The 26,586-nt window shown below is 44.2% G+C and overlaps 2 protein-coding genes across 2 annotated transcripts in view; one reads left to right on the forward strand and one right to left on the reverse strand.

Annotated features, from left to right (window-relative positions):
* Positions 1 to 274: 274 nt before the first annotated feature.
* Positions 275 to 26,586, forward strand: part of RBM34 (RNA binding motif protein 34) — a 201,223-nt gene continuing 174,911 nt past the window's right edge. The window contains exons 1-2 of the mRNA XM_089674926.1: positions 275 to 415; positions 13,403 to 13,523. The gene's annotated coding sequence lies outside the window, so the exon portion shown is untranslated. The remainder of the gene's footprint in view (positions 416 to 13,402; positions 13,524 to 26,586) is intronic.
* Positions 13,825 to 26,586, reverse strand: part of ALAS2 (5'-aminolevulinate synthase 2) — a 39,995-nt gene continuing 27,233 nt past the window's right edge. The window contains exons 9-11 of the mRNA XM_089674922.1: positions 24,362 to 24,630; positions 18,924 to 19,086; positions 13,825 to 16,635 (exon numbers count right to left, since the gene is read on the reverse strand). Of these exons, the coding sequence (XP_089531048.1) occupies positions 16,472 to 16,635; positions 18,924 to 19,086; positions 24,362 to 24,630 (596 nt within the window). The 3' untranslated portion in view covers positions 13,825 to 16,471. The remainder of the gene's footprint in view (positions 16,636 to 18,923; positions 19,087 to 24,361; positions 24,631 to 26,586) is intronic.

The raw sequence follows: 26,586 nt of genomic DNA on the forward strand, positions 1-26,586 counted from the left end.
CTATACCCTGTGATGTCACTCTGCACGGTCCATGCTGTCGGCCGGCGACCATCTTGGATTTCCCCTGCCAGCTTCCATGCTGCAACATGTGAGTGCTAATTTGTATCTTGCACCCCCGCTGTGTTAAATAAAGTACTACACTATATAGTATCTTTGTGTTCTGGCTCGTTACTTCCGAGCCCCCCCCCCCCTTTAAGGCATACTGTGAGGTCCTGGTGACAGCCTGACTAGTGGTGATACTGGCTCCCCCTGCTGGTGAGATTGCTCCTTCTCCTGGAACCTGGAGATCCTGAGGTTACAGCACCTGCCTAGCTGACGCTGGCCAGATGACCCCCATTGTGATCCAGTTCCCGGATGCGGATGACCAGGAGTTTGGCTATTGACCATTCATATGCGCTTTAAATTGCGCTTTCCGGTTAGTGCAATCTTTATTCATCACGTTATCAGGAACACAGTTACAGAAGTCACCATATCTTCATCATTTCACCTTGAGAACTAATATAGTGTACTTCATTACCCTTAGTCTGGATGCTTGCGCTGATTAACTACACCTCACTATTGAGCATGATTTTGGGTACCACCATCTTACTGTCATACTACCGTTTATCCCTTCCTGCAGGGGACCTAATCTTCACATGCTTGTTGTTTGGCATTGTATGTTTTTGATTTCTTGTACCAATAGTTTTTACTAGCGCTGCATGTTTTTATCTATATACAAAAAAAAAACCTATCTCAGCTGACCTCAAAATCCGCACCCCCGGCCTCACCACCCCCACCCCACTCCCCCCACTTAAAAAAAAATCTATCTCAGCCGACCTCAAAATCTGCACCCCCGGCCTCACCACTCCTGCCCCCCACCCCAAAAAAACCCCTAAAAACCTATCTAAGCCGACCTCAAAATCCGCTCCCCCGGCCTCACCACCCCCGCCCCACTCCCCCCACTTCAAAAAAAAACCTATCTCAGCCGACCTCAAAAACCCCTACCCCCGGCCTCATCACCCCTGCCCCACACCCCCCACCCCAAAAAAAAACCTAAAAACCTATCCAAGCCAACCTCAAAATCCGCACCCCCGGCCTCGCCACCCCCGCTCCACTCCCCCCACCCCAAAAAAAAAATCTATCTCAGCCAACCTCAAAAATCACACCCCCGCCCACTCCCCCCACCCCAAAAAAAAACTATCTAAGCCGACCTCAAAATCCGCACCCCCGGCCTCACCACCCCCACCCCACTCCCCCCACTTAAAAAAAAAACTATCTCAGCCGACCTCAAAATCTGCACCAAAAAAAAAACCTATCTCAGCTGACCTCAAAATCCGCACCCCCGGCCTCACCACCCCCACCCCACTCCCCCCACTTAAAAAAAAAACTATCTCAGCCGACCTCAAAATCTGCACCCCCGGCCTCACCACTCCTGCCCCCCACCCCAAAAAAACCCCTAAAAACCTCTAAAAACCTATCTAAGCCGACCTCAAAATCCGCTCCCCCGGCCTCACCACCCCCGCCCCACTCCCCCCACTTCAAAAAAAAACCTATCTCAGCCGACCTCAAAAACCCCTACCCCCGGCCTCATCACCCCTGCCCCACACCCCCCACCCCAAAAAAAAACCTAAAAACCTATCCAAGCCAACCTCAAAATCCGCACCCCCGGCCTCGCCACCCCCGCTCCACTCCCCCCACCCCAAAAAAAAAATCTATCTCAGCCAACCTCAAAAATCACACCCCCGCCCACTCCCCCCACCCCAAAAAAAAACTATCTAAACCGACCTCAAAATCCGCATCCCCGGCCTCACCACCCTTGCCCCACACCCCCCACCCCAAAAGAATACCTATCTCAGCCGACCTCAAAAATCACACCCCCGGCCTCACCAACCCCTTCCCCACTCCCCCCACCTAAAAAAAACCCCTATCTCAGCCGACCTCAAACTCCGCACCCCTGGCCTCACCACCCCCGCCCCACTCCCCCCACCTCAAAAAACAAACCTATTTTAGCCGACCTCAAAATCCGCACCCCCGGCCTCACCACCCCCGCCCCACTCCTCCCACCCCGGCCTCACCACCCCCGCCCCACTCCCCCCACCTAAAAAAAACCCCTATCTCAGCCGACCTCAAACTCTGCACCCCCGGCCTCACCACCCCCGGCCTCACCACCCCCGCCCCACTCCCCCCACCTCAAAAAACAAACCTATTTCAGCCGACCTCAAAATCCGCACCCCCGGCCTCACCACCCCCGCCCCACTCCTCCCACCCCGGCCTTACCACCCCCGCCCCACTCCTCCCACCCCGGCCTCACCACCCCCGCCCCACTCCTCCCACCCCAAAAAAAACCTCTCAGCCGACCTCAAAATCCGCACCCCCGGCCTCACTACCCCCGCCCCACAACCCCCACCCAAAAAAAACCCTATCTCAGCCAACCTCAAAATCCGTCCCCTCAACCTCACCACCCCCAAAAAAACCCTATCTCAGCCGCCGTCAAAATCCGCCTCCCCGACCTCATCACCCCTGCCCCACTCCCCTCACCCCCAAAAATACCCTATCTCATTATCCCATTATCTTTGCCAACCTCACCAACCCCCTCTCCCCCCCCCAAAAAAAAATTTTGCAGACCTCCGACCTCACCACCCTCCCCCAACAAAAAAAAACTATCTTTGCCGACCTCACCTCCCCCCAACAAAAAAACTATCTCTGCCGCCCTCACCACCCGCCCCCTTGACCTCACTAACCCCCTCAAAAAAAAAATATCTTTGCCAACCTCACCACCCTCCCCCCCAAAAAAAAATATCTCCACCGAACTCACCTCCCCCCCCTCCAAAAAAAAATACTATCTCTACTGACCTCATCACGCCCCTCCAAAAAAAAAAAAAACTATCTCCGCCTACTTCACCACCTACCCCATACCACTGAGAAACCAATCAGCTTCCAGGCTTTATTGCCAAAACTTTATTAAACAAGCTGAAGTTAGAATCTGATTGGGTACTGTGCACAACTGCACTGGATTGTGCGGGTACCAGTTTTATTAAATCTACCCAATAGGTTAAAATCCTTGCAATGTACATGGATCACCCAGAGGGGATTTTTTTTTTCTGGAGTTAACACTGAAGGTGTGGTAATGGCTAATGCAGGCCATACATGGTACAAATTCCGAACAAATCTTTGTCCGAAAGTTGAAAACGTTGTTCGCTCGGTAATCCGATGGTGCCATCAATGATTTCGAAAATCGGCTGACCAAGTCATAAAGTTCACCCCATATAACAGGCGAAACTTCTGTTCCTTCCAGGTCACGGCTCATGCGCATATTCTTTTTGGAAAAACAATCGTACGATTTGACCATCATTGAGTCGAAAATCGGTCGTTTTTCATGAATTTTCATACATGCCGATCACCGAAAAGGGGACGAACCACAAAAATCGGACGCTGCCATTGACCCACTAACAGAGCAAAAATCGGCCGATTTTTGTTACGTACAATTGTCAGACGAAAAATTGGTTGAATTTTGACCCATGTATGGCCGGCATTACTCTAGGCTGTATTATTGTGTATGTTTCTTTTTAAATTGTAAACGAAATGCTGTGCAATAAGTGCACAATACATAGGGGAAAAAATATCAGGCCCACTCATTCATAACAAATGTCCTAAATACATGTGCAAATACTTTAAACATCAAATAAAATGCAGTACATCAAACAAATGCCTTTAAATGATACATCAACTGAATACACTGTGCCTTAGGCTGGCCATACATTATACAATTATCTTCCAATTTTCTGCCCAATTTCCTTTAGATTTACCTTTAACTGTGTAGTACAAGGGCCTGCCTAATTGGAAACAACTGAAAGTGTTGTTTAGGTTTGTCCTCCTATTATATGGTTTTTGGTAAATCTAAACCAAAAATCTCCAGATAATTGTATAATGTATGGCCAGCCTTAAATAATAAAACCACAATAAGCATCAAATGACATTAGTGCAATATAAGTATACATTCACTCGGCCACTTTATTAGGTACACCTGTTCAATTGCTGGGTAACACAAATTGCTAATCAACCAATCACATGGCAGCAACTCAATGCATTTAGGCATTTAGACACGATGAAGACAACTTGCTGAAGTTCAAACCGAGCATCAGAATGGAGAAGAAAGGGGATTTAAGTGACATTGAACGTGGCACGGTTGTTGGTGCCAGACGGGCTGGTCTGAGTATTTTAAAAATTGCTGATCTACTGGGATTTTTACGCACAACCGTCTCTAGGGTTTACAGAGAATGGTCCAAAAAAGAGAAAATATCCAGTAAGTGGCAGTTGTGTGGATGAAAATGCCTTGTTGATGTCAGAGGAGAATTGGCAGACTGGCTCGAGATAACAGGCAACAGTAACTCAAATAACCACTTGTTACGACCAAGGTATGCATACATTGAACCTTGAAGCAGATGGGCTACAGCAGCAGAAGACCACATCGGGGGCCACTCCTGTCCGCTAAGGCTACAATTCACACAGGATTACCAAAATTGCATCAATAGAAGATTGGAAAACCGTTGCCTGGTCTGATGAATCTGGGTTTCAGCTGCGACATTCAGATGGTAGGGTCAGAATTTAGCATAAATAACATGAAAGCATGGATCCATCCTGCCTTGTAACAGTTCATGGATGTGTAGCTCACAAATCTGCAGCAACTGTGTGATTCTATCATGTCAATATGGGCCAAAATCTCTGAGGAATGTTTCCAAACACCTTGTTGTATCTATGCCATGCAGAATGAAGGCAGTTCTGAAGACAAAAGGGGTTCCAACGCAGTACTAGCAAGGTGTACCTAATAAAGTGGCCGTTGAGTATATGCAGATTGGATGCAGTTTGAACATCTTCCAATCTGCATGACGTGAAATAATATTGCCTCCTATGGTGCCTGTTCACATATGTCCGGTCCTGTATGATTTCTGAGCAGTGTGGTCTGATTCAGGTGCAGATAACAGGCTATCAACTTCTATGGGAACCATTTCTAATTTGCACGTCATCTGTTGTGAATAGGATAAAATCCTGACCTGAACCTGATGTAAACCTGCTCTGAACCTGATGTAAACCTGCCCTGAACCTGATGTAAACCTGTCCTGAACCTGATGTAAACCTGTCCTGAACCTGATGTAAACCTGTCCTGAACCTGATGTAAACCTGTCCTGAACCTGATGTAAACCTGTCCTGAACCTGATGTAAACCTGTCCTGAACCTGATGTAAACCTGTCCTGAACCTGATGTAAACCTGTCCTGAACCTGATGTAAACCTGTCCTGAACCTGATGTAAACCTGTCCTGAACCTGATGTAAACCTGTCATGAACCTGATGTAAACCTGTCCTGAACCTGATGTAAACCTGTCATGAACCTGATGTAAACCTGTCATGAACCTGATGTAAACCTGTCATGAACCTGATGTAAACCTGTCATGAACCTGATGTAAACCTGTCCTGAACCTGATGTAAACCTGTCCTGAACCTGATGTAAACCTGTCCTGAACCTGATGTAAACCTGTCCTGAACCTGATGTAAACCTGTCCTGAACCTGATGTAAACCTGTTCTGAATCTGATGTAAACCTGTCCTGAACCTGATGTAAACCTGTCCTGAACCTGATGTAAACCTGATCTATACCTGATCTAAACCTGTTCTGAATCTGATGTAAACCTGTCCTGAACCTGATGTAAACCTGTTCTGAATCTGATGTAAACCTGTCCTGAACCTGATGTAAACCTGATCTATACCTGATCTAAACCTGTCCTGAACCTGATGTAAACCTGATCTATACCTGATCTAAACCTGTCCTGAACCTGATGTAAACTTGACCTGAACCTGATCTCTACCTGTTGTAAACCGGTCCTGAACCTGATGTAAACCTGTCCTGAACCTGATGTAAACCTGTACTGAACCTGATGTAAACCTGTTCTGAATCTGATGTAAACCTGTCCTGAACCTGATGTAAACCTGTTCTGAATCTGATGTAAACCTGTCCTGAACCTGATGTAAACCTGATCTATACCTGATCTAAACCTGTCCTGAACCTGATGTAAACCTGATCTATACCTGATCTAAACCTGTCCTGAACCTGATGTAAACTTGACCTGAACCTGATCTCTACCTGTTGTAAACCGGTCCTGAACCTGATGTAAACCTGTCCCGAACCTGATGTAAACCTGTCCTGAACCTGATGTAAACCTGTTCTGAATCTGATGTAAACCTGTCCTAAACCTGATGTAAACCTGATCTAAAACTGTCCTGAACCTGATGTAAACCTGACCTAAACCTGATCTATACCTGATCTAAATCTGTCCTGAACCTGATGTAAACCTGTCCTGAACCTGATGTAAACCTGACCTGAACCACTGAACAACTACCATGTCAATTAGCTGAGCTTTAAGTGTCATGAACTGGGTGCTCCCCATGATTCTATCATGTCAATATGGCCAAAATCTCTGAGGAATGTTTCCAACACCTTGTTGAATCTATGCCATGCAGAATGAAGGCAGTTCTGAAGGCAAAAGGGGGTCCAACTCAGTACTAGCAAGGTGTAGCTAATAAAGTGTCCGGCGAGTGCATCTCAGTTATGCATGGGTGACACAACTAAGAGTGCTTCACTCTAAACTGAATAATGGAGATCCACGGTGCTTTAATTGGTATCCAGCTTCTCCTGGCGAACATCCACCACCACACACAGCCCCTTACAGGTGTTAAGACCCCATATTATAGCTGGTCTTATGCAGGTCATACACGGGTCGAATTCCAAACAAATTCATTTTAGAAAATTGGAAATTTCATACGTTTTGTAATTCGATGGTGCCACCATTGATTTCGAAATTTGACCAAACGAGCCATTAATTTCACCTCCTGTTGCTACAGAAAAGATTTTTCTCGTCCAAGAATTTTGCTTTTCTTTCCAGGTCAGCTCATGCTCCTTTCTTTTTCAGTTACGATTCTTCCATTATTGTTTAGAAATTTGTTTGTTTTTCCAACATGCCCGATCACTCAAATTCGATGGCCACCCAAAAATCGGACCCACTAGTGGTGTGAAATGCGAGCAAAAATTCTTAGAAAAGAATTTTGAAAGAAAATCCTTTCGGAATTCCACCCATGTATGGCCGGCTTTAGTAGGCTTTCATAGAGCAGCTGTCGTTAGACACCTGGAGATCTCTCACCACCAGAGGATATGGAGGCAGGGCACCTTTACAAGCCGGCTATGCATACACCAACCTGGACAAGGCCAATAACTGAATATGCAGTGCAATGGAGCCGCAGATTGCAATGTTGTGAGTACCATTAGAATAAAAATTATGGAGTCACATCTCTGCTAAGGCTTTTGATTTTTAACCTAGCTATAGTCAGCAGGACCAAGTGCTGCCTGGATTTGTAAAGAGCATGCTGGATCTTACTGTAAAGGATTTGTAAAGAACATGCTGGATCTTACTGTAAAGGGCATGCTGGATCTTACTGTAAAGGATTTGTAAAGAACATGCTGGATCTTACTGTAAAGGGCATGCTGGATCTTACTGTAAAGGATTTGTAAAGGGCATGCTGGATCTTACTGTAAAGGATTTGTACAGGGCATGCTGGATCTTACTGTAAAGGGCATGCTGGATCTTACTGTAAAGCAACTGCCACCTGAATTTTGTATTCTGTTGTCCACACCTGCTATCAACCAGATTCAGAAGTAATAATTTGTTGGTAAGGTCTCATTCACACGATTGTACCTAAATGTATGCCTGTGCAAGGGCTGTGTTTGCCTGCATCGGGATGCACAGCAGGGCCGGATCTAGGGGGGTGCTGGGGTGGGCTCTGCCCCCCTCTCCAGATTTGAACTGTGTCCCTCCAGGTCCCTGAGAGTGCATTAGCCAGTCTGATGCATACAGTTGCTGTAGGAAGGCACTCTGATGGGGACAATCCATGTAAGGGCGGCACTCTGATGGGGATAACTGACCATATGTAAGGGGGACTCTGATGGGGACACTGATGTAAGGAGGGACTCTGATGGGGACCCTGATGTAAGGAGGCACTCTGATGGGGACACCTGATGTAAGGGGGCACGCTAATGGGGACCCTGATGTAATGGGAATATCTGATGCAAGGAGTAACTGTGATGGGGGCACCTGATGTAAGGGGGCACTCTGATGGTCACATCTGATGTAAGAGGGGAAGCTGATGGGAACCTGATATAAAGGGGGAATCTGATGTGGACTCCTGATGTAAGGAGGGCACTCTGATAGGGACCTGGATATAAGGGGACACAGATTCTGTTTAATCATCCAATTCTAACGATAGCAAATTCCATACTAGTTTTTCCCAGGATGTGACATTGTGACAGACTGTCAGTGACTCATGTATTGACATTCTGCCCTCTGACTTTATTTACTGCACCCCCAGATCACATCCGGTCCGATGCACAGTGTTCTCTACATCCTTGTGTCGGCAGTCCTATTCCTGTCATTTGGGAAGCACAGATACAGCCACAGCTTCCAATCTGACAGCTGTTTGGGTGCAGGTCTCTGAACAAATTGCATCTGCACAGATGTCAAATTGGGAGCCGTGGCTTTTTACAGGTAAATGACATGCATACAATTGTGGTAAATGCAGGTCTAATCTTAGGGGAAGAGTGTTAAAAGGAATGGTCTGGGGACAGGGTCTCTTTTTAAGAAAGTGTAAAACAGGGTCCCTTGCTTCGGGATGGAGGAATGACTTTATACAGAGTATGGCACATGTATGTACTGGAGTGAGTAGTAAGGGTCCTTTCACACGGGCATTCCCATTGTTTTTTTCATCAGTCCAGTCAAGTTTTTTCAAAGAAAAAATGAGTCAGTTTACATTGGGTTTTTCATCAGTTTACATTGGGTTTTTCATCAGTTTACTTTGGGTTTTTCATCAGTTTACTTTGGGTTTTTCATCAGTTTACATTGGGTTTTTCATCAGTTTACTTTGGGTTTTTCATCAGTTTACATTGGGTTTTTCATCAGTTTACTTTGGGTTTTTCATCAGTTTACTTTGGGTTTTTCATCAGTTTACTTTGGGTTTTTCATCAGTTTACTTTGGGTTTTTCATCAGTTTACTTTGGGTTTTTCATCAGTTTACATCGGGTTTTTCGTCCGTTTTTCATCCGTTCCGTTATTTTTGTTTTATGGAAGAAAAATAGGGCTTTCTTCTGTTCAAAAAAACGGATGTTAACAGATGTGGACATTAACGGATGTAAATGAATGATCATCCGTTTACATCTGCTAGTTCATAGAAATACATGGTGTCCATTTTTCATCCGTAAATGGACAAATGAAACATGGGCATACAGAACGCCTTTGTGAAAGAGGCCTTAGGGTCCTTTCTGCTTTTTTCATCACTTCAGTCATGTTTTTTCAAAGAAAAACGGATCAATTTACATCTTTATTATTATTATTATTATACAAGATTTATATAGCGGCAACGGTTTGCTCAGCGCTTTACATTATAGTGGTAGACAATACAGTAACAATACAGTTCAATACAAGAGGGATTTGAGGGCCCTGCTCCTTGGAGCTTACAATCTAGGAGGGAGGGGTGAATGGTACAGTAGGTAGTCACTGTGGGGGATGGACTGGTTGGAAGCGTAGAGGATACCAGAATTAGCAGAGGGCAGGATAGGCTTCCCTGCAGAGAAAGGTTTTCAGTGATCGCCTAAAGGCAAGTAGAGTAGGTGATAGTCGGATAGATTGGGGTAGGGAGTTCCAGAGGATGGGTGATGCCCTGGAGAAGTCTTGGAGGAGATAAGGGAGCTAGAGAGTAAAAGGTCTTGCGTTCTTGTAAGAGGTCTGTTTTTTTCAGCAGTTTACACCCAGTTTACATCAGGTTTTTCATCCGTTAACATCCGTTTTTCATCCGTTCCGTTTTTTTTTACAGAGTAAAAATAGGGTTTTCTTCCCCATTAACGGACATTAACAGATGATCATCCGTTTACATCCGCTAGTCCACATAAATACATGGGTATCCGTTTTTCATTTGTAAACGGACATACTAAACACCAGTGTGAAAGGGGCCCAACAGTAGTGTCTATGCTTTCCATAGAGTTTATATTTTTCGTATGACTAAAAAAGTTGGGACATCTGCAAACAGGGCAAGGCTTTTATGACTCGGTATCAGCGGCGGACTGAAAACTCATGGGGCCCCCGGCCAATAGGGGATCATGTGGCCCCTGTGTCCTTGCCCAAACTCAAAAAAGCCTATGAAAGAGGTACCAGGGGCATCTCATGGGGCCCCCTACTGACCCCGGGCCCTCTGGCAGTGCCCGAGTTTCCAAATGGTCAGTCCGCCCCTGCTTGGTACCCAGCATATGTATATGTAACCTAGTTAGACTGGGTTCACACTAATGCCTTGCAGGACATCACATGTAATTCACAAAGGAATCACATCACATTCCTATGGAAATTGCATGCAATGTCTGTGTGGTGCGATCTGAGCCATACATTTGTGGGGCTCAAATCACATCGCATCGCAACCAAAAAGGTGCAGGACCCTCTTTTTTTCTTCTACCCACACCTGCATCGTATTGCGTGGGTGTTTTCAGAAATCGCATCGTATTTTTGCGATTTGTTTCGGGATGTCATTAATTTAACATGGACACCCGCACCAAATCGCATGAATGCCATGCAATTGCAATGCAGTGTGTGAAATGCACAGGATTCGCAGCGTTTCCCTCACCACATCAGTGTGAATCCAGTATTAGGGCCAGTTCACACTACATGCCTTTTCAGTGTGCTTTTTTTCTGCATCCAAAATGCAGAGAATGTAGGTAATATGGTTGTCAATGTCATAGTTCGCATCAGTGTGTTTCGGTTGCAAAAAAAAAAAAGTAGAACAGGCTGAGTTTTTCCTGCACAGAACTGTACTGGAAGGCGGTAAAACGCACTGGAACGCACATGTCCCTATTTACATTGAAGAAAAAAAGAGGGGAAAAATGAACCGGAATGCGCATGTGGAACACATTTGGACTGTGTTTCTATGGTGTGCACCGGCCCTCAAGGTGACATTTCAGAAATGATGATGGTAGGCTTGTGCACATTATGTAGAAACCAGTCAAATAATTGTAACCCAGCAGTTACACATGTGTATGAATCTGCTAAATGGCCAAATGTTGGACATCTGACTATTATAACCATATGAGCTTGCTGGAAATTCCATTTCAAAAGTATGAGCAATAATATCTCTCCTTCCCTCCCCTTGCTGGCTACAGTGGACTCCTGACTCGCAATTGCCGTTTTATTTCACCCCAAAGGTGTTTAGTAGATTTGAGATTATGGCAGGCCCCTTAAATTCCTCCACACCAAACCCATCAAACCATGCCTTGGCAGAGCTTGCTTTGTACACAGGGCCACCGTCATGCATGAACAGAAGTGGCCCTTCCCCAAGGTGTTCCTACAAAATTGCTAGTGCACAATTGTCTGCAGCATTAATACTACTCTGTACTGGAAACTCCTGAACTCGGTAATTTGGAGAGGCATTCATGTACCTTTGGCCATATAGTATACAATATGTCCGTTTTAGAGTGCAGATCTTCAGGACCCAGCAAGTTTATTCATGAAGTTTGTGTGCTTCATATATAAACGAGAACACTGTGTACTTCCCGTTGTAAGCAGGGGCGGACTAACCATTTGAAAACTTGGGCACTGCCCGAGTGCCCGGGGTCAGTAGGGGGGCCCATGAGATGCACTTGCTACCTTTTTCATAGGCTTTTTTGAGTTTGGGCAAGGACACGGGCCCCATGATCCCCTATTGCCCGGGGGCCCTATGAGTTGTCAGTCCGCCCCTGGTTGTAAGTCATCAATTTATTCCTAGTGCAGCTTAAAAAAATCACGATGCATCTACTATGTTGGCTTTGGTAGAGACAGGAGGGAGTTTCTGGAACTTGAGGACATATAGCTACATCTTAATTCTTGTCGCCAACCCAGGTTTGGCCATTGTAGACATGGTCATGCTCATTGTTGCTTTATCACAGTTCTACTTGTTTTGAGAATAACCTTTTATATTCAAACTGATTTAGGCATACTAGCCTGTATAGTACTCTATGGTCTTTGTCTGGAAATGTATACACTTGTACTGGGACAAAAGAACAAAGTTGTACTCTTGGCCTTACTGTGGCTTTGTTATCATGGTACTGTTGTATATGTAGTCACTTGGATAAACTGCGTAAACATGCCGTGTGTGTGCGTGTGTGATGGTGCTGGACCAATAAAAGTGAACGTTGGTTCAGATGGATGTACCATAAAGTGATTTTTCCTTCTGAAGAAGACGATCCATGGTTGATAGTAGCTTAGGTGGACCCTTTTCTGGTCGTAGGCTGCTACCTCTTTGATAGCAACAAAGGAAGAGCTTGCCAGATTTTTTATAATAATAAATGTAATAATAAATAATGAACATGTTATATTTACCTGCTCTTTGTAATGGTTTTGCAGAGCTAATCCTCCTTTGATCCTCCTCTTCTTGGGTTCCCCGCCAGCACACCTGGCTCAGCCCCCCCCTCCACACTGCCAAGTGCCCCCATAACAAGTTGCTTGCAATGGCGGCACTTGTGCATGCTCACTCCTGAGCCGGCTCTGCAGGAACATTGACACACAGTCTCCTCAGCCCCACCCCCTCTCTCATCACTGGCTCTGATTAACAGCAGCAGGAGCTAATAGCTCCTGCTGCTGCCTCTCTGTCCTATGAGGGGAGAGAGAGCCGCTGCTCTTGTGCACGTTGCTGGATTGAGGTCAGGCTCAGGTAAATATGGGGCTGGGGGGAGTTGCATGCAGAAGGTGTTTTTTTTTTGTTTTTTTTTCTACCTTTGACCTCCCTAGCGGTCTGATTATGTCAGTATTTCTGTGCTTTTTGCATGGAAATATGTTGTTTTTTATTGTAGGCCTGTAATTCTTAGGAATAACTCACTGAAATCTGTCCGACCAAGAGTCTAGTAAACATCCCGGGTATGATAAAATTTGAACCACAAAATCATAAATTCTAATATAATAAATAATCATCAAAATTAATAATAAATTTAATTCAATAATGTAATCAAACCAAAAACACTGAAATTTAAAATAGAGCGCCAAGTTCGCATATCGCTGAGCTCAGTCACAGAATCGTTTTCAGCGTCTGACGAATTTCCCCCACGAATCATCACTCAATTCTGCAAGTGGTTCTGGTTTACTATCGCTGTTCTCTAGCTGGTCTAAAACCGCTTTTGACCTAAAGGGACGCTTTTTGGACGCCATGGACATTTCTCAGTTTCCAGGCAGAAAGAACAGTAAAAATGCAGGCAGGGCACAGGACAAAGCACTCGGGACAAAATGTATGTGAAATGGTCTGATACAGTAATGTTTTACTATCAGAAATTTAGTGTATTGAGTGTCACATTTTTAAATTTTTGAATTTCCCACCAGTTCCGACCCCCGTACGTCCCGACACTCGCAGGGAACAGAACCCGGAAGACAGATGGTGGCATCAGCCGGAGGAGATGGCCGGAGACGCTGCAGGGGGGACATTGCGGGAACGCAGGGCAAGGTAAGTGCTGGAGGGAATGCCTGAGCAACGCTGCAGGGTATTCCGGAGTGTAGCTCGGGGTTACCGCTTCTGGTACTGAAAGTTAACCCCGAGCTACACTCGGGAATACCACCAGGAGGTTAATGCATTGAATGCTTTAAGGTAAAAAAAAGCCCCTGCCTTTACAACCACTTTACCTTTTGTACCTGGTGCTTCTCAGTATACATCTAACTTGGAGTTAAGAAAAAAAATCCATAAGGCAAATTTCTAACATGCAAATGTCTTTGCACCCACAAGTATCCAAAAAAAAACCACACCAGAATGCTTGCACCACTCTTTATTGTCAGTTTTTTCAAGTGTGGACTTCTCATACACACCCAAAGCCTGGACATGGCTGAACAATGGCTACAGTTTGCAGCTTTTAGAGTCAGTTGTACTTAGTAAGGTTAATAGGGATTAGCTCATTAGTTGTAAGGCTACAAAAAAAAAACTATTAAAGTGAACCTGTTTTTTTGCATCATACTGGGCAAATTCATGTTACAGAAAGAACATGTACTTTCCTTCCGATGCTCTCCCACTCCAATCCACCCACTTGAAATTTCTAGGTAAGGGAGAGTGAGACATTCTCTCTGCCTTCCTGCAATGCAGTGCCCAGTACTTCAGGAGACAATTGCTTGTCATGTGAAGGAGGTAGGGGCGGACTGACAACTCATGGGGCCCCCGGGCAATAGGGGATCGTGGGGCCCCTATGTCCTTGTCCACACTCAAAAAAAGCCTAGAAAAAGGTACCAGGGGCATTTCATGGGGCCCCCTACTGACCCCGGGCCCTCGGGCAGTGCCCGAGTGCTTGAATGGTCAGTCCGCCCCCGGAAGGAGGGCAGAGCCATTGCTTAGGAAGTCAAATATTAGGTGGCACGTGAGTGCAGGGAAGAGAAGTACACACTAATTTAAAGTGTATCCAAACCCAAGAACATAAATGTTATATATTGCAGCTTAGTAGTCCTTAGATGTGGTGGCTGCATTAGTTTTCCTTTCTTAGGCTTTTTCCCTTTTATTTTCCTGCAAGTAACACACTTCGTGTCCTAGGGTGACAACGCTCATTCACTGTACTCAATGTAGGACAGCGTTGTCACCCTAGAACAGGAAGTGTATTAAGACTGCAGAATGCCCTCCACGTGGCATAGGGGTGGATGATCTGTAGTTGACAGAGGTAACCTGGGCAGGAAAATAGCGTTGGTTTAAAGAGAAGAGTGTACTGGATTTCTGGCAAGTATTTTTTTCACTTCTTAAACAGGTATAAACAGACCAAAAAGGCAGCAAATAAGACAATCATATTGGTGTTTACATACCCTTAGCCCAGGTTCACACTGATGCTGTGCGGAATTCACAGCGGTTTCTGTGCAAATTCTGCACCGCATCAGAATCGCACCCTGTTCATGCGAACCGCTGCGGGTGTGGATGTTAAGTTAACAACACCCCGAAATCGGTCCACAAAACGCAGTGTGATGTGCAGAATCGGATTGCATAGGTGTGAATACCCATGCAATCTGGTTCTGGTGCGGACCAAAAAAAGGGTACTGCACCTTTTTGGTGCGGATGTGGTGCGATTTGAGCCATACAAAATGTATGGCTCAAATCGCACTGCACAGAATTTGCATGTGGTTTGTACAGGAATGCGGTGCGGATCCTGTGCGAATCACATGCGATATGCCGCACCGCACAAGTGTGAACCCGGGCTGAAGGCATGATTTACTAAAACTGGAGCAATCAGAAGCTGGTGCAGATGTGCATTGTAACCAATCAGCTTCTAACTTTAGCTTCAATTAAGCTTTGCCAATAAAACATGGAAGCTGATTGGTTTCTATAAAGAGCAGCACCTAATTTTGTACACCCCCTTAAAGTCCCTAGTGGGCTTTTCCCTTTGTCCAGTACAGGCCAAGTACAGATTCACTTTAAGTACATTCTCCTTGCACTGTAATAATCTTAGTGGCAATAGGCAGAATATAATTATTTTAATTAATAATGGTATCGCATAAAGCTAAATTAACTTTTATAAGTATTAAGTGCAGTTAGTGTATGGGGTGTATTGAAAAAAAAATTTGCAGACCTGTAAAACTGCATGTGCATTTGTTTTGTGTGAATGGAGGTAAAATCAAATGTTAGGCTTTTTTTTCTTCAGGTCAAATGTTATTCATTCACAAAAAAAATAAAATAAAAAAAAAAATAGTGGCTTGGGAAAATACTGCATTATGGCCACTAGATGGCGTTGACAATGGTAGTAAACAATATTTATTTCCTCAGCTCCTCCTAGTGGCCATAATGAGGTATTTTCCTAAATCACTGTATGCTGTATGAATGATTAATCTTGGAGGAGAAAAAAAAGCCTACACCCGTTCAATTTAGCCAACATTTACATAAAACAAATATAGATGCAGTTTCAGAGGATAAATGGCTCTGCAAATTTGATATAAATACACCCCGATCTACTCTTGCAAATCGCTGACCAGAAAGAAGGGGTGGGGCTTCAGAAGCTATGCTGTAATTGATGCTCAGCAGATTCTTAGTCATCACATAAGACACAATATTAAAAAATATTTATTAAAACTGCAGCGTGCAAAATCTGGTGTAGCTCTGCATAGAAACCAATCAGCTTCCAGGTTTTATTGTCAAAGCTTAATTGAAGAAGCTGAAGTTAGAAGCTGATTGGCTGCAATGCAGAGCTGCACCAAATTCTGTGTGCTCCAGTTTTAGTAAATCAGCCCCAATGATAATAAACAGCTTGCCTATGCTACCTATAGCAGCCAATCAGATTGTAGCCGTCCTTTTTTTATGCTAGGTAGAATCTAGCGGACTACAGGCTTTACTTTCAGATACTTTTTATAGACAAGGCCTGCTGCGTGGTATCAGAATGATTTGTGGAGTTGCTTCAAGATGATGGTCTGGGTGTGGTGAGCCACAGAACGTGGTGGTTAGGCGTACATGGTGATGTATTTCGGCTCCATATTCCCAAAGTAGGTACGCTCCCACTCGCTCATTAGATCAAAGTGCAGGGGGCGGTGGCAGAAGTTGCACTCGGCAGCAGATGGTGATTTCAAGGGCATCCCGACTTCCTTCCATGTGTTTACCAGGCTCTCTGTGAAATGGAAATCCAAGGATGCTATTAATGCTCTCCAGTCTGGATAAAGCCACCAAAAAAACATACAAAGGGGTCTGTTTATTAAACAATTGCACAGCCCCATCGAAAAATTGCTGTATTTTGTCTAATATGATTTCCTGAGATTGTAAGTGCCATTCTGTGGCTACAATGCCCTATTTTCCTGAAATACACCAATCAGGATAATGCTGCATTATGGACACTAGATGGCTCTCATCATAGGAAATAATTATATTTATTTATTTATTACAGGTACTTATATAGCGCCATCAATTTACGCAGCACTTTATCTAAGGGCCCTAACTCACATTCATACATACACATACTAGGGCCAATTTAGACAGGAGCCAATTAACCTACCAGCATGTCTTTGGAGTGTGGAAGGAAACCGGAGTACCCAGAGGAAACCCACGCAGGCACAGGGAGAACATGCAAACTCCAGGCAAGTGGTGCCGTGGTTGGGATTACTGCCAGGCGGAAGTGCTAACCACTTAACCACTGTGCTGCCCCATTATATTAGCCAAAACATGACAACATTAAGCTGATGTTTATCGTATTCATACAGTGTGGGTTTTTTAATAAATAGATTCCATAATGTAGATCATCCTTTCTCAACTGGGGCGTTAAGGGGTGCCGTGGTGTCCTGGTAGAGAGAGGCTGTCAGTTGAGCCCAAGCTCCTGATCCCCAGCTGCACTGGGATTGGTCAGACTGCTAGGCAAAGGGAGGGGGAGTGTCTTCTGTGCTCTCTGCCTCCCCCTAGAGTGCAGTACCCAGCTGTGTGAGGGAAGATAATGTACTGCAACTTTTTATAGGGCTGTACACGTGTTCGTATGTGTGTACATGTGGTTGTATGTGTGTATTTTTATATGTGTGTATGTATGTTCCTTTTAATCTTGATCCCCTATTCCTGCCCTTTCAGAACTGCTTATTTAGGATTTTTCGTAATAGGACTGCTGCTCCTCTGAAAAGCAATCCATGCTCAGATTGCATTTCAGAGGCATTTGACTCCACCTGTTTTAACCCCGTAAATGCAGCATCACCCAACCGCATGCAATGCGCACATAGTTACGAGGTGGTTGTAGTCGGGGCGGACTGACAACTCATGGGGCCCCCGGGCAATAGGGGATCATGGGGCACCTGTGTCTTTGCCCAAACTCAAAAAAGCCTATGAAAAAGGTACAAGGGGCATCTCATGGGGCCCCTTCTGACCCCGGGCCCTTGGGCGGTGCCCGAGTTTCCAAATGGTCAGTCCGCCCCTGGTTGTAGTGCAACCCCATTCACCTGTAGGTATACTTCCACCTGCGGGCAAAGCATGTGTATACCCCCAGCAGTGCTGCCTCTGCAGCTAAAGGGGGATCAGGTTAGGGTTGTAAAAGCAGCTCAACTCTGTGGTTTTACTGCCCTCCAACCTCACAGGTGAACAAGCCCTTAGTTCACATCTGTGTGGCTGTGTGTAGGGCAGCCCATTCATTTCAGTGGGCTGCGCTACCCACAGAAATGCAGGGAAAGTCATCCTTGACCCTTTTTTTTTTTTTTTTTTTCTAAATTGCACCACACCAAAAACACCCCGTGTTTGCCAATGTATGGGCACTATAAAGAGTTAATGGTACTCCCAGGGGCGGACTGACCATTTGGAAACTCGGGCGCTGCCCGAGGGCCTGGGGTCAGTAGGGGGCTCCATGAGATGCTCCTAATACCTTTTTCATAGGCCTTTTTGAGTTTGGGCAAGGACACAGGGGCCCCATGATCCCCTATTGCCCGGGGGCCCCATGAGATGCCCCTGGTACCTTTTTCATAGGCTTTTTTGAGTTTGGGCAAGGACACGGGCCCCATGATCCCCTATTGCCCGGGGGCCCCATGAGTTGTCAGTCCGCCCCTGGGTACTCCTAATAAGCAGAGCATTTGCCTGCGTGTCAGGAATGAGCACGATTTTGTGTGCGTTCCGCAGCCCACAGTAATGTGAACCAAGCCTTGAACAGGGGTGCCTCGAGACTGAAAATGCTTTGCAAGGGCGTCTAGACTGGAAAGAGAAACACTGATGTAGATTATAAGTACATTTTGGGTTTTATTGCCGAGAACTCCAGCTTGACCTGGACACTGAAAAGAAATCAGTGAGGGAACGTTTGTAAGGCCCAGAACATATGGCCAGCCTGTGACCATAGCTTGTAAAGCCTAAGGGTCCATCCAGACCCATCCATTGACAATATACTATTATGACCAATATTCGATGCATTATGGATGTAACCTTTTATAGAATATTCCTTACCTACGAAGTAGCTCATCATGGCAGGGGTATGGTGAGGGGAGGGAGCCAGCCTCAGCAATTCTTCTCCACGGGGAACGGTTGGGTAGTTAATGGCTTGGACGTAGATGTTGTTCTCAGACAGAAGCATGTCACAGATTCTGGTGTTCACAGCGGCATTCCCAACCTGTCATACAGGACAGAGTAAGAGTAGTGGAAACAATGTCCCATCATTCTATATTCCTTTAGAACCATTCTGTCCAAAAATCTGGACTTTACTCTAAAGGCAACCATACACCAACAAGAGTGATTACCCAGCATGGGTTCTTCTGTATAACTGCACCTTGTGAGCTGCTATGAATCACAAAAGTGCCTGCAAACAATATTTTATCCTTTAAAGGATAAGTTCACCTTTTGTAACATGTTGTATGTTACACCCACATGTTACGATCGGACTGCCCCCCAATCCCATTTGTGACAGCTAGCGGGGGATCTTCTCCTCCCCATTAGCTGTCACAGTTTTTAAAAACGTGGCCGTGCGAGGCTCCACCCATCCAGCTGTGTCATTCATTCACAGTATTTTGTGAATGGGAAAACTACAAGTTCCGACAGAGTTTGCGGCTGTTGGCTTGTAGTTCTCAGTGAACTACCACGGTGCTGTGGCAGTTCATTGAGCCTTCTGTTCAGTAAGTATCTGCTTGCCTGTGCGGGATGTACGAACAAGCAGATACAGTGACAGGGCAGAGGGATCGCTGGTGCAATGCTTTAGACGCAGGGGTGTCAAACTGGCTGCCCTCCAGCTGTTGTGAAACTACAAGTCCCTTCATGCCTCTGCCTTTGGGAGTCATGTTTGTAACTGCCAATCTTACAATGCCTCATGGGACTTGTAGTTTGGCAACAGCTGGAGGGCTGCCAGTTTGACACCCGTGCTTTAGAGGCTCCAGAAACAAAAATTAATAAATGCAAATTTTTTTTACCTGAAAAAAAAAAATGTACATTTATTATTTTTTGTTAAAAGGTGAACCTATCTTTCAATGCAAACAACCATGTACTCCCAATTCACAATAAGTAATAAGTAGTTCCCACCAATACACACTCTCATAAATATGTGCAACTTAATATACCCGTATTACAGTGTAGCACTTACATTACTTTCATACATATTACTATATGAATTCTTTTTTTTTTCCTCAAGTATTACACCAAAACCTTTTCTTATATATAACCAAATCATAAAAATGTACATATTATTATACAGGATTTATATAGCGCCAACAGTTTACGCAGCACTTTACAACATAAGGGCAGACATTACAATTATTATTATTATTATTATTATTATTATTATTAAACAGGATTTATATAGCGCCAACAGTTTACGCAGCACTTTACAACATAAGGGCAGACATTACAATTATTATTATTATTATTATTATTATTATTATTATTAAACAGGATTTATATAGCGCCAACAGTTTACGCAGCACATAAGGGCAGACATTACAATACAAATTAATACAGGAGGATTCAGGGGGCCCTGTTCGTTAGAGCTTACAATCTAAGAGGGATAAAAAAGGTAATAACTGTGGTGGATAGGTTGATGGACAAAATACATGTACAGATATTAGGTTGGGGCAGGATAGGCCTCTCTGAACAGATGAGTTTTCGGGGATCGTCGAAAAGTGGAAAGAGATGGTGATAGTTGGACACATTGGGAAAGGGTGTTCCAGAGGATGGGAGAAATCCTGGGAGGAGGTGACAAGGGAGCTACAGAGCAGGAGGTCTTGGGAGGAACAAAGAGAATGATTTGGTTAGTATTTTGAGACCAGGTTAGTGATGTGACTAGGAGCTGAGTTGTGGATGGCTTTATAAGTTGTGAGTATCTTGAAGTTTATTCGTTGGGTGAACGGGAGCCAGTGGAGGGACTGGCAAAAAGGGGTGGCAGACACTGAATGGGTGGTAAGGTGGATGAGTCTGGCAGTAGCATTCATGATGGACTGGAGGAGGGATAGCGTATGCAAAGATAAGCCAGTGAGGAGGGAGTTGCATAGTCAAGGTGGGAGATGACCATGGAGTGAGTTAGAAGCTTCTTGGTGCCATTGGTTAGGAAGGGGCGTATCTTGAAGATGTTAAGGTGGCAAGCTTTGAACAGTGATTGGATGTGGGGCCGAAAGGATAGTTCAGAGTCCAGGATTACACCTAGCACCCAGGCATGTGGGGATGGGTAGATGGTTGAGCCGTTGATTTTGACAGAGAAGTCAGTGGAAGGGGCAAGTAGGGGAGGAAATATTATGAGCTTAGTTTTGAATAGATTATTTTCAGGAAGGTCTGTGACATCCAGGCTGTTTAAAAAAAAAAATAAAAAGTCTCTCAAAAAATGTTATTGCGTTTCTTTGAATACACTCTGATAGTGCTTGACACCTCTTTACAGGTCTGTATATCACCACCACCAGTTGTGCCCTCACCTGGGATCCATGACCTTACATAATATAAGGCTTGTGTCCCCTTTAACTGGACTGTTAATGCACTCTGTGGCTTCACTGGTGATCCTTCCTGAGGTCAACACCTAACACCAGCCTATGAGGTGTTGACACCAGAAAGGACCACCAATGAGTGCATTAAAGGGGAAGCAAGCCTTATATGACCCTACATTTTATGTAAGGTCACAGAGCCCAGGTGAGGGCACAACTGGTGGGGGTAATACACAGAAGCGTCAAGAGGTGTTGAGCACTATCTGGGTGTATTCAAAGAAGCACAATAGGAGTTTTTGAGAGACTTTATATTTGTATATTATGTTCATTGTTTTATGATTTTGTTTATATATAAAAAGGTCTGGGTGTAATTCTTGAGGAAAAACAGGACACTTCTGATACATATGGGTTTCTCTGGCTACTCTTGTCTGTGTGCAACCTCAGTTGAGAGCACACCAGTGTGAAGTTTATTAGACTAGCCAACTGGGCAACTTTAATTTTTACCATAAAGCTAGCCATACCCCAGTAGAATTTCGTTCATATGGAAATTCTGAAAAATTGTTCATCAGAGCATTCCACCTTGCCATCATGGAGTCAACAAACATTGTTTGTAAGCCCTCAAAATTTCATGCAGGCCTACTACTTGAGTGGACTCCCAGACGTGGTAAATAGTTTTTGTATCTAGCACATTACAATGTGTACAATTGTTCCCGAAATAAAGCGACATTCACAGTTAAAATTTGAGTTCAGAAAAAAATTTCCATCCCGTTCCTTCAAATGTACTCGTCCCTTAGGCCAAAATTTATCATCAATTGACACCATAGCAAATCAAATGAACATTCTGAAAACAAAAACCTTTGAATGACGTTCTACTAGGGTATGGCCAGATGTAGACTAGGGTGGGGAATTTAAATGTCTGTTGGTGAGCACTGATTAACAGGAACAGACGTACAAAGGAGCACGTGGGGAAGATATGAGAAAAAGATTAGCACCTTGCAGGCCATGTGCATGACCGTTGATAAAATCCGCCTACTATGGCTCCAGTGGATGGTTTTATCTCTCGAAAGACAACTTGTACAGCTGTAGGATTGGCACTTCTCCCATGATCATCAAAATACAAATTTATATCCTTTCAAGTGGTGGTTATTTTTGCTGTTCTGTTGGGTTTTTGTGATTTCAACATGTACAATCCTGTTGTGTTTAAGATTATTTTACTCTACAAGTTCTGCTGACAATTTTCCACCCTGCGCTTTAACAAACGCCGATTGAAAAATCAACAGAAATTGGTCAAAATTCAAGCCATGTAAGGCCAGCTTTAGGCATTAGTGGGAGGTTAAAGAGACGGTGCCACCTTGCCCATGAAGTACAAAGGGACTGTTTCTGGGACAAAGGGCATTACCATACCCATCACCATACACCATACCCCTGTATGCTGCTCCTTCCTTGGTAAGGAGACAGTGTCTCTTAACTGCTTAAAGACAGCTCACATTATATGTACTGCGGACGGGCGGGCCCTTTGCACTGGATCACATACATGTACGTGATCCAGCATTTCCAGGTAGATACAGTGACCGTGTATGGTATTAGCACTGATCACTGTATTAGTGTCACTATTGATGTCAGTGTCCCTCCCAACTAGCGCCAGATTGTCCTACACAGTCACACTATAAGTCGCTGATCACTGCCATTACTAGTACAGCATCGTAGCTGCATCAATTCCAGTATACCATCATTTCTAGACACTATAACTTTTGCACAAACTAATAAATATACACTTATTGGGATTTTCTTTTACCAAAAACATATAGCAGAATACATTTTGGTCTAAATTTATGAAATTTGATTTTTTATTGCATATGTTTTATACCAGAAAGTAGAAAATATATTTTTTTTTTCCCTAAATTCTTGGACTTTTTATATTTATATAATAAAAAAACCAAGTGGTGAGTAAATACCACCAAAAGAAAGCTCTATTTGTGTGAAAAAAATGATATATGATATAAATTTAATTTGGGTACAGTGTTGCATGACAGTGCAATTGCCAGTCAAAGTAGCGCAGTGCCGAATAGCAAAAAATGCCCTCTGCCATGAAGGGGATAAAACCTTCTGGAGCTTAAGTTGTTAAAATATAACTAAAGCCAAAACTTTTTTTTCAGTTTTGGATATAGTGGAGATGGATTAGAACCCCTGTCAGTTTTTATTGCTGTCTGTGCCCCCGTTAGGGAGATTTATCCTCCTCTGTTTGTCCTGTTTACCATTATTATTGAAAAGGAAAGTAAAAGAAAATCCCAAATTTTGGGTTGTCCCCAAAAACGTAATAGAGGGGAAATCTTCCAATGGGGACTAAGTGTGGTGACCTGGGGGACTCCAAGGGATTCCCCTAATTTTGCAGGGATTTCCTTTAACCTCCTGTTTTGGCTATTGGACAGGAAATGAAGATATATCTCCCCAATGGGACACAGATGGCAAAAAACTCACAGGGGTCATAACCCTCCCTTACTCTATCCAAAATGGAAAAAAAAAAGGTTTGCCTAGTTGTGACCCCTATATGTTGCCTCTCTCCCTTTGGATAGATTTCCTTTTGAGACACCAAGAAGTAAGAGAAGATCTTTCCAAAGTGAGGGGAAATTCCCTTTTAGATAGTAATTACCAGAACAGATGTCCCCATTGGAAGAGTCTGTCTCACCTCCAATCCCTGTATCAACTAAAAAATATTTTAGGATTTCTCATCGTATTTAGTACTAAGGACAGTGGTCACCGGGACCATTTGAGAAGGTAAGGTAGACTTCTGGAGCGTCTTCACTTTTGTTGAGTCTCATGCCCATGTGCAAAAGTTCTAATGATATTTTGAGGAACCCAGCTCTCAAGAACAGGAGCTGACAGCCCAATATATAAAGCCAAGTTCATTATTTCTGCCTACATTGATATGTAACTTATAGTTGCCCTGAACAAAGGCACACACAAGCATTCTAAGCAGTGATATCAACTCACCCGTATGGGGATGATGTGGCTCGGGCAGTTGATGACAGGCAGTCCAGCGTCCATTAGAAGTTGGCGCATGTGCTTGACATTTCGCTGGTGGGCACGTCTGAGAGCTTGCCCCTCTTCACTCTTTAAGACACGTACAGACTCCAAAGCTCCGGCCAGCACCATGGGAGGGAGGGAGGTAGTGAAAATGAATCCGGCAGCATAAGAACGCACTGTGTCTATGAGTGCAGCGCTGCTTGCTACATAGCCGCCAACACAGCCAAAGGCCTTCCCTGAAAGAGTAAAGGATGGAGAATTAAAAATGATGGTTTCAAGTGAATAAATAGAATCCTGCTCCCATAATAGAATCCTGCTCCCATAATAGAATCCTGCTCCCATAAAGTATATGAACTTTGATTCCTTTTCCCTGCATAAAGTAACATTTAAGGGTCACCTACAGATCGTGGCAATAAAACTTGAAGCCCCACTCCACTTCCCAAGCACACAACATGTGGTCTATTTATAAAACATTTGCTCAAGCATTCACACAGCCATCACTTGCAGTATTACATTACATTACATTGAGTTTATATAGCGCCAGAGGGTTTGCTCAGCGCTGTACAATAGAGGGGGGGACAATACATGAAACAGAACAGCAACAACAAACAGCACACGAGGGGTTAGAGGGCCCTACTCTTTCGAGCTTACAATCTAGGAGTATAATCACTGTCATGCACTGTGCTCCATCTATTGACCATAGTGGGGTATTTAACTGAAATTCATCAGTCAGGAAAATACTGCATTATGTCCACTAGATGGAGCTGCTAATTATAGGAAATAGACATATTTGATGAATGTGTTTTAAGTGGATAGCTGGAATCCTCTACCCTATATGTTTTTAAGCCTTGATTCCTTTTCCCTATTATGAAGTAACTTTTAGACTAGGTTTAGATGTGCATCTAAACCCGAAGCTTCCCTGAGAAATGATCTGCTGTCAGAATGCTTTTCAGAGGAGAACGACAGGTGAAGTGACATGACACCGCTTGTTTTAACCCTTTTTTTGCAGAACAACTGTATGCATCACATGATATGCGATATGTAGAAAGCGAAGCATTGTGACCGCACCATGTAAACACTCCTGTTCACTACCATTGCAGCTTAAGAGGTGGCAGTTGGGGTGCACTTAAAATGTAGATCAATGTACATTTTTAATGCCCCCCACAAAAAGGCCTAAAAATGCACCTGTGCTCAGACTATGGGCACAGTCATTTTAGTCCTCATGCACATCGGTGTCTGGGGCCATACAATGTAAAATTCAGGAGTGTTTCCCTTCCCAGGAGCCAAAGGTGCTGCATATAGCTGGCCATAGAAATCAGTGGCTGTACACAATTATAGTCTGGTACTTTCAATAACACACACATGCATATGGAGGTATGACCTGAACGATCATGGTAGCTCTTGTGCTGACCGGTGCTTTCAACATCTCAATGCAAACACGGGATCAGAGTTTGTTCAAGTTCCCCAGCAGAAGAAGCTGTCTATGCAATGAGAAAATCCAACGTAGTGTAAAACTTTATATTTCCAGACAGAAGCAAGAAAGTCCAGCCTAGGACCTCTCTGTCTGCTTTGTTTCATGGGGTTGTAGGCTATCCTGTGCTTTTGTCTGGAACAAATACATTTTCTACCACCCTGGATTTTCTCGATGTTCATCCGGCTTCTTTTGTGGTCATGTAGCAAATCAAGCCAGACTGAAGACAGAACTCCTGATCTGTATGTTTGTTCCGGGCCAGTGGTCAAAGATCTGATGACTAGGGATGAACTCAGGCATGTTAGGATCCTAGTCTGAACCCACCTGATCGAGTCCACCAGGAAAGTTGACACTTGTACTGGGCATTCCCCACTTGGCAGCCAAACATATACAAGGGACGTGGAATGCTTTGGATGCTTATAATTGGCTCTTTACAGTAAAGGCTTCCTGGCGGGATTGCTCAAGTGGGACTAGGATCTGAACAAGCCTGAGCTCATCTCTACTGAATAGTGATAGCCAGGCTGCTAGCATTTGTTGAATGAGCAGATAGCAATGGCAGCCTCCAGGGTTTTCTAAGTACAGTTTTCCTGTAAAAAGTTTAACATAAGACCGTGCAGGACTATAAAGAGTAGTAAATGTGTTCACTTCAACTGGCCTTTAAGTTTTCTTTATAGCTAGTAAATGTTAGGCATAGTATACGGTGGCCAGGGTTGAGCACAGT

Source organism: Staurois parvus, unplaced genomic scaffold, assembly GCF_062004578.1.
Source record: "Staurois parvus isolate SC_StPar_1 unplaced genomic scaffold, SC_StPar_1.0 ptg000154l, whole genome shotgun sequence".
NCBI lineage: Eukaryota > Metazoa > Chordata > Amphibia > Anura > Ranidae > Staurois > Staurois parvus.